The sequence below is a fragment of the Pyricularia grisea genome, assembly GCF_004355905.1.
Source record: "Pyricularia grisea strain NI907 chromosome Unknown Pyricularia_grisea_NI907_Scaffold_4, whole genome shotgun sequence".
Taxonomy (NCBI): Eukaryota; Fungi; Ascomycota; class Sordariomycetes; order Magnaporthales; family Pyriculariaceae; genus Pyricularia; species Pyricularia grisea.
The window spans coordinates 4,059,649-4,067,850 of NW_022156718.1; the positions used below are offsets into that span (position 1 = coordinate 4,059,649).

Below are 8,202 nucleotides of genomic sequence, written 5' to 3' on the forward strand. Positions count from 1 at the left end.
GGGGGGGGGGGGGGGGGGTCGTAAGCGAAAAGGAAAAAGAAAAAGAAAAAGCAACCGGACAAAGAGACGCAAAAGATCGCGATGACCCGGTGCAACTCACCGCATCAGTCGCTGTTCAGGTTGCTCCCCCAGAGACATCACACACCCTCATTCCCATCACAGCTCTGGTCTGGTGTCATGGGTTGGTCACGGTTTCTGTTGAGTTGGAGACTTCGGTGTCGATTTGGGAACCGACAGGAATCCAGCATGTTACTTTTTTCTCCCTTTTCTTTCAGGTTTATGTCTTGCGCCAAGCTTCGAGCTAGACTGCTTGTTGTTATGTTGCTGGGCCCGTTTTTGTTTGGGTCGAGAGCAGTGTCGACGAAAATGTGAGCAAGATGCTTGTGGTCAAAATGTTTACAGCGAGTGTCAACATCATAAGTTCATACTGTTTGAAACGAATGAGGAGGAAAAGCCCAGCATTTTACGGCTGTTTCATATGATGGAATACCTCAAATTCATCGAATATCCCCATGTTCACGCAGGTTTCGCGTCGAAGCCTTCCTATCATTCTGTGGTGGAAGTTCTCCCAATCTCTATGCAGAGAGCGGCGAATGAGGGATGGTTTCTATGAATGCGCAGCCCACATGACCCTTCGGGTAAATAGGTGGGTGAGGCCACTCTGACCATCCTACCCAGTTGGCAAAGTATCAAAGCAGCGGGAAGGAAATAAAAAGAAAACCACAAGCCGAAATAACGGCAGGCCCCCTTCCCCGGCCGTCGTCTTACCTCTGTGTAAACAAAGCACAGGGTCTAACGCGGTATAAAGGAGTTTGTATACATAGTCGGAGGGGATGCAGAGAACCTGAATGACGGAACGAAAGAAGAAGAAGAAATAAGCACCATTTATTGATCGCGGCACTCGGCTGCCATATCAGCCCCCCCCCAGAGTCTTGGCGGCCATGACTGCAAGATTTCCCCGCCAGCACAGCCTCTATTCACTATGCCTATTCTGCCGCTTGTCGTATATGCGCACATGACAAAAACCTCCCACTTGTTGACTGGATAAAGTTATGTTGTCGCATGGTCCTGCCCTACACACAAGAACGCTTGGTTCTTTAATTGGAAGTGATTTGTCCCGTCTAGGTATGCATTCGAGAGGATAGATCTGTGGAATTATGTGCCGGCTAGCTACAGTACAATCAAATAATATTTAAGTGCTCTCAGCAACTGCTACAGAGAGGGTCGGGGTATAATATACATGGTTTGCTAGCTAAAGACTGTAGCTCATTGGCAGTATAGCCTCGTTGGGTACTGAATACCTCACAACGTAATGAATGTAGATATCCGTCCAAGCAGCCAATCGGCTGTTTCTCGAGCCAACTGACATCTACAGTTCAGCCACCCAAGACATTAGCGGTCTTCATAGGTAGGCATCCCTTGCCTTTCGACAACTCGAAAAAGAAAGATATCTTCAGTCGTTTCGAGTAGCTCCTTAGTAACATGGTAAATGATCGTAAACAAGTCGCCCAGCCCATCAAGTAGTCTAGCCCTCTGCACCTGGGGGTGCAACCTCCATCATGTCCAGCCACTCCATCACGAATGTCGTGGTAATCCTCGCCCAATCCCTAACCGTCGCCATGTCCAGATGTGCGCCATCATCCTCCATGCGATGCCACACGTCCGGGAACGGGCTGGGAATGACGTGCAAAACTTCTACTCCCTTCTTTAAAAAGGGAATGTGATCGTCACCAATCCCGCCGGGTGAAAACTTGGTCTTGCCAGCGTCGGGAAAGAAGGGCTTGGCCGGAACCGACTCCAACATGCTGAAGTCGCGCATGCGCGTCTCGGCCGTCGCCATGCGTTTGTATGCCCAGTGTGTCGTCTGGAAGTAAGACGGCACTGACGGGTTGGCCGAGCCAAGCAGGTCCAGCAGCACAAAGATGCTAATCTGGTCGAGGGGGTTTTTGTAAGATGACATGGCCGGGTTGACTGACTGCTCCCAAAAGCTTGCCAGGGACCTGCAGTAGCAAAGATGGTCGGTATCAGTACTTTGAAAGCTTGACGTGGCTAGAAGAAAATGACCAAGAGGGAAGAGCAGGGTGCGAGCTCTTACCTGGCACCATAGACCGAATCCGTATCCGTCCACGACGCAAACGCCTCCTCCCCATCCAGGAAAAGCAGCTGGACGGCCATATCCTGGGGTATGGTACCGCCCTCACCCAGCGCGGCCATCTCGTCGTGCATCTGTGTGAGGTACTTGTCGATGCTCTTGGCCACGTACATGAGGACGGCGCACGGCACCGCACTGTCGGTAGCTCCAATGAAGCCCTTTGGTGATATCTTGGAGTCGTAGTGTGCCACCAGCGTCAGGTAGTTTGCCTGACCAGGCTTTGTCCAGGGCGGCTCTCGGCGCACAATAATGTTTTGGAATGGCACCTGCTTGTTGCCCGTGACGGGAGTCGTACCGGTAGAGTTCTGCCACGACACATTCCATTTGGGCAGCTCGCGCGCAAAGAAGGACGTGATGTGCTGCTGGGCCTGCACCTGGCCTGGCGTGCCGGGAACGCGGGGGATCAGGATGGGGGCCAGCAGGCCGCGCTGATTGAGTATGTCAAAGTCGCCATGGTCGAGAGGTATCGCCTTCAGAAAGGCCTCGGACATTTCGGTGTAGGCATTTGCTATGGACGCAAAGGCGAGCGTCAGGACGAGGAGTGTTGTTGCGAGGGAGGTCGAGAAGAGGAGCGCATTGCGGTGGGGGACGACGACTTGGCGCTTCATGGCTGCGACGGCCGGGATCACAGGGGGGAGATGATGAAATTTTATTATATTGTCGTCGTCGTGGTTGACGTCGGTGATTCGGTGTATTCCGGAGACAGTGCTCGGTCCCGCGAGTTCATGCTGTCATTTTCTGCAAAAATTCAATGAGTGGTCGAATGGTGAGGTGAATTGAGGTACGGAAGCTCGACGTTCGGTTGAATTCGTCCTTCCAGAATAGGCTCTAGGGATGGATGTCAACAAGGGAAGGGAGCACGGACAGACTTGGTCTGATTGCCAAAGTCACAAACAAAGAAGCGAATTGAAGCTAGGTACAATAAAGGAAGTCGCCAATTCTTCTACGTCTTCAAGCTTAAGTTAGGTCCCCGGGAAGGGTGAAAGGATTGAGTTGCAAGGCCACGACGAGGTTGACTCGAGCGCAAGTATCATGTTTACTCGGGAAGGTCTCCATACAGGTTATCTGCTCTTGCTTAGAAGCTGGGGTCAACGTGGCGCGTTCCGTATCAATGTGCCACATTTCTTTTTCTTCATCACTCTCCGCATTTGTGGCTGGCCCTACATTGCATTGCATTGGGTTTGCAGTGTTACATGCACCCAAACCAAATTAATTATGGCTCCACTATTGGCAACCCTGCAAATCTCACCTACCTACCTTACCTAGCCTGAATTATCGAGTCAAACAGTCCAAGATAATTTTTGATCGTCGGAAGAAATGTTGCATGCAGCCAGAGCTAATTAAGGTAAGGTAAGTACCTAAGGTAGGTATCTAAAGGTAAGCTTATCTACCTAGCTACATTCAACAGCAAAGCACTAACCTCACAGCTTATTGAAAGCTCTTCTTCAAGATATCTGGCTTTCTCCCCTCCAAGTCTATAATCATCTGTCCAAACAAGCCATTGGCCCATGAAAACCTGCAAAAAAGGCATCAAACAGATTAGTCCGTGATTATCAATCATATCGGGCTTTCTCAACCAAAATATTTCAAAAACTTACCATTGTCTCGTCCAGTCCGACTGGTTGTGCGAATTGATGCTCTCATGAATGAGCCCCAATCCATCCGTGCTGCTAACTATCTCCTTCAACACCCTCGTGATCTCGTCGTCGTCATCGCTCGTCAGGATCCGCACGATGCTCGCCATGGGCCATGCCTTACCGGGCCCAGCGTGCGGCCCGCCGATGGCGTTGATGACCGGTCCACGCATAAAGTACGGGTTATCGTTGACGCCCCTCTCGTTGAGCACCACCGCCCGCGTGTTGCGGTACACGGGGTCGTCCCGGCTCACGTAGCCTGAAAGTGGCGCGCTCAACAGGCTCGGAATATTGGCGTCGTCCATGACCGCCGCCGACCCGAACCCGTCAACCTCGTACGCGTAGATGTTGCCACGGCCGACGCCGATCCCACCGTTGGTCGTGTCGGGGATGATGCCGTGCGCCGTGATGGCGTCGCGAAGCTCCTTGGAAAAGGTTCGCATCTCGTCAGCCAGCGCGCCTCCACCAATCTTAGCCGCAATCTCCGCGGCCGCGCCCAGGTTCGCCGCGAACATCATGTTGGCCGGGATGAAGAGCTGGAATAGTGTGCTGTCATCACTGGGCCGGAAGGCAGATCGTATCAGACCCGTGCCGTTGCCGACGGGGCTGCCGGCGCCGTCGTTGGTTAGTGTCTCGGTTGCGCGGGTTGTGACGCGAGTGAACATGTATGGCGAAGCCAGCACCCGCCCGTCGGATCCGTACGTCGGCGTCTGCATGTCCCTCGCTACCTTGAGCGTCGCCCGCACCGCGTCGCTCCATTTGTGCTTGCCGAAAAAGTCGGCATCTTGGGTTTTGTTGTAGTAGTCCACAGAGATCTGCAGGAACGCCGCTAGGCTGTCGAGCTCGTATTTGCACTCAAACACGGATGTGTTGCTGTACTGCGGCGTCACTGTGTCCTCCTTGGCCGCGCCATTAGTGGCGGGCGGAATGTTGCTCTCGACGGGAGCTTGGAAGCTGTTGCAGTACGGCGACGTGAGCAGGTACCGAGCCTGCAGGTTTATGACGCCCCTGAACAATCCCGCGATGCTTTCTTTGCTGCTGTTGGCCTTGAGGACCGGCATGTAGCTCTGAAGCTGGTTGGACGAGTCGCGCAGCCACATGGCATCAATATCGCCCGTGATGATGAAGGTCAGTTCCTCGGTCGGGTCGTCGGCAGCGACGCCGTGCCACTTGATAGCCGTATCGAGCGTGTTTGGGAACGCGTTCTCGAACAGCCGCGCCAGGTCAGGATCCGCAATGGTGGTCTTCATCCGCTCGACGACGTCCTCGACCTCGGGTGCCCGGAAGGTCCGGCACTCGGACGCCGGTCGCATGTACGACATGCCATATCGCCCCGTGCTGAAGGGCTCATGCCGCTGTGTCGAGTACTGTACGTAGTCTGGGCACTGGGCAACGACGTGGCCGGCGAGCAGGAGGATAGCCTGGGCCGCCATTTTGGTGCTCCTGCTGCTGCTTGATGCTGGCTTTCTTGCTGCGCGCATGCTGGGCTTTCGATCTTGGTCCCTAAGACCTATACAAATCCACAATATAGCTTGCCCGGCTGGAAGTGGACGAGAGAGGAAAGAAAGGAAAGAAGCATTCAATGCGCGCGCAGAGAAAGGCTAGACCGCCAACCATTTTGTAGTTTCGGCAGACACTTGCTTTTCCCCATTTTGTTTTTGTTTATTGATTTTCCCTCCTGCCAAACTGACGTATGCAAACACATGGTCCCCCGCCTGTGGCTGCAGGAGCCCGCAGATCCATGGCGCGCGTGCTGTGGTTCTTGTCAGGCTTTTACTAGCAACGTAGTATACGTGCGGGGATGCAATTTAGAATATCACTATGTAGCAAGGCGCTGCAAAATGGGGTAGGTAGTATACGGTAACTGGCTGTGCCCGGCACACCGACTTGTTTTGAACTGACTTGCCTGGGTTGTTTGATCATGAGTCGAGGTCACTGGAACGGACCACTTGGAGCTTTGGGCTAACAAAAGACATCTTTGGGGCGAAACCACCGACGCGCTATTACTGATAGATCCAGATCCGATGGGTTTGCTTCTGTCACGTTGGTCCTGGTGATCTTTTTTACTTTTAATATTTCTGATTCTAGTCGGTGAGGAACTGCACCAAGGTCCCCCAATATTAGCCAGGTACTCGAATGCGCTAAAGTGTTTCTGGGGTCACGGTGAGTTGCTTATTTGTAGTCGGCCCGGGCCTGCATACATGATGAACTAACTTGCTGTACCACTCGAAGTAGCAACTGCGGTAATGTTTCTGCAATGATTCGCGGTACAAGTTCGGTTCAAATGAATTATCGGCAACATGTCCGACTACCGGAAGATTTCATGACATCAAGAAAAAAAAAACATAAATCAGGTACCAGCCCCCCGATGCAGGCCAACCGATGCTACGTCGGAGTAACGTAATACTATAATAGTCTGGTATAAGTCCACCTACCCCGCATGGAGATCCGCTCCGTACCACGCGGAGGAGCGAAATAGCTTGGCGCCATCCACATTGCATATTTTGGCCTCATTTGCTAGAAAGCAAGGTTCGCACGTGAGGCATTTTGCCTTCTGTTGAAAAACACAAGCACGAAGAAAAGCCGCACGCAATTTAATTTAATTTTTTAATCTTTTTTTCTTAGGGAGTGGCAACGTGTAACAAGGTTAGGCTTCGAGCCATGTATAATTCCAAATAGAAACGATTGTACCTTTTTGCTCGAACCCACCAATTATACCTAGAATAGTTTATACATGTCCCTTTTCCCATGTAAACATGTAATGGTAGCTCAAGTATACACTTATCCTATTCCAGGAGTGATAAACTCTCCTGCAATATGCTTCCCGCTGTCGATGTGCTTTTTATCTTGTTTTAGCCTTGACTTTTTCACAAGCCCCCTATATTTCTCTAAAGTATAATTGCTGTTAATTTTCATATTTTGTAGTATACTGTCTCTATGTTGGCTTTCGTGGGAAAGCCTATGATCAACCACAGACAATTCTTGTACCACAAGTCTAGAATTTCAGTGCCGAGTAGTGTAGTTCGCAATGTTGTTCAGCTGCATCTATCTGGGAAGCATCTCTTATTCAAGTTCTGAGAAATGTTAGTTCCAAGAGTGAGAAGGTTAACACAGCGGGAGGTTTGTCAATATATGTGCTACCCTGGCTTATATCAACTTCGAATGGCTAGTATATTACACGCGAGCCAATAGCGAGGCACAGTAACCAATGTAGATGGCGAGTGATTTTGAACCGAAATAGCGTGCGTCTTATCCAGATTAAGGGCTCGATAGCCGCTACAATTTGATTGTATTATTACACAAAACCGCACTGGTGTCAATAGAGAGGTATGGAAGACGAAGGCGACAACGATAGCAACGGATCGAGGGATCAAATATAGTAACCAAAGATGTTGGTATCGGATGAACTACGGACTAGGAGGTGGGTGTTTAGTCCTACGAACATGCTTTGGACATTCCAAGAGATCTAGAACTGGAAGCACATGAACAACAAAAACCGGATGAACCATGAGCAAGATACCACAACGAGCAGCTTTGGCAGAATCCTGATCATTTACTGACAGTTCGACTGACGAGCTTACTTGCACGTCTCCTGCTAAAGTACTTTCCACGTGACCAGTATCGTCGACAAGCACATCCAGCCCAATTCACTACGGCTGGAATTCCGGTGACATTAAAGCCTTGTTGAGATACTAACCTGACATGCACAATGAAAAGATAGTCCGCGGTGGGCTGCCTGGTGATATCTGATTGCCTTGCAAGCAGATCGCAGACAACTTTGGGAACGGCAATATCTCAGGTATGTGGTCCTATAGCTGGTGTGAGCCCATTTGGCTTGTCAGTAAAGCAAGTAACAATTCTCATTCTTCATAGGAGGTCACAACCGCTGGCAAAGCGGCCAGATGAAGACCATGTCAAACTTGCCAAGTCCCCTCGCGACCTTCGCCTTATACTACTACTTGGTTTTGGCATCGAGATGAACGAATTTCCTGGTCTCTTCGCCAGACTCCAGCGTTGGTCGGTTAATCATGCAGAATTACTATGTATAGCTCCCTTGAGCGAATGCGGCCAAGGGCCGTTACCCTTTGCTTGATGTGCAGCTATGCACCTGGCCGCACCAGATGACCTTACTTGTGAAAGAAACGTCCACCGGCTGGCTTCCAATCTTCAGTCTCGTCCCGTCCATGCCCTTCCCCGTTTCTCAACTCGTGCTTGTGACAGTCCAACGGCTGTATCACCACATAAACAAACCCGAACCGACACCCGACATTCTTGTCAAAGCCGCGATAAGTTTGGGGGACTTTAGAGCCTCCAATAATATACTTGTGACGTACCGAAATAGTAGTGCTTGCTCTGTGCTCGTGTCATCCGGGTCATTTCGGTCCGCCCTGCGAGGTCCCTACACTTTGGGGGAGC

The 8,202-nt window shown here is 51.0% G+C and overlaps 2 protein-coding genes across 2 annotated transcripts; both read right to left on the minus strand.

The window, feature by feature from the left end:
* Nucleotides 1-1,015: 1,015 nt before the first annotated feature.
* PgNI_07907 (uncharacterized protein) lies at nt 1,016-3,169 on the minus strand. The gene is made up of 3 exons (XM_031127911.1): nt 3,018-3,169; nt 2,096-2,890; nt 1,016-2,000 (listed from the first exon to the last, which is right to left on the minus strand). Exons 2-3 carry the CDS (start codon nt 2,758-2,760, stop codon nt 1,526-1,528), a joined length of 1,140 nt encoding a protein of 379 aa, XP_030981639.1. The 5' UTR covers nt 2,761-2,890; nt 3,018-3,169; the 3' UTR covers nt 1,016-1,525.
* Nucleotides 3,170-3,344: 175 nt separating this feature from the next.
* PgNI_07908 (uncharacterized protein) lies at nt 3,345-5,417 on the minus strand. Its single transcript, XM_031127912.1, has 2 exons — nt 3,751-5,417; nt 3,345-3,668 (listed from the first exon to the last, which is right to left on the minus strand). The coding sequence occupies exons 1-2, from the start codon at nt 5,265-5,267 to the stop codon at nt 3,581-3,583; spliced, it is 1,605 nt and encodes a 534-aa protein (XP_030980901.1). The 5' UTR covers nt 5,268-5,417; the 3' UTR covers nt 3,345-3,580.
* Between the last annotated feature and the right edge of the window lie 2,785 nt (nt 5,418-8,202).

Coding starts and splice junctions, on each gene's coding strand:
- PgNI_07907 (XM_031127911.1), bottom strand. CDS start 2,760: ATGAAGCGCCAAGTCGTCGTCCCCCACCGCAATGCGCTCCTCTTCTCG. Junction 2,001..2,095: donor GATTCGGTCTATGGTGCCAG/GTAAGAGCTCGC, acceptor TTGCTACTGCAG/GTCCCTGGCAAGCTTTTGGG.
- PgNI_07908 (XM_031127912.1), bottom strand. CDS start 5,267: ATGCGCGCAGCAAGAAAGCCAGCATCAAGCAGCAGCAGGAGCACCAAA. Junction 3,669..3,750: donor TCGGACTGGACGAGACAATG/GTAAGTTTTTGA, acceptor CCTTTTTTGCAG/GTTTTCATGGGCCAATGGCT.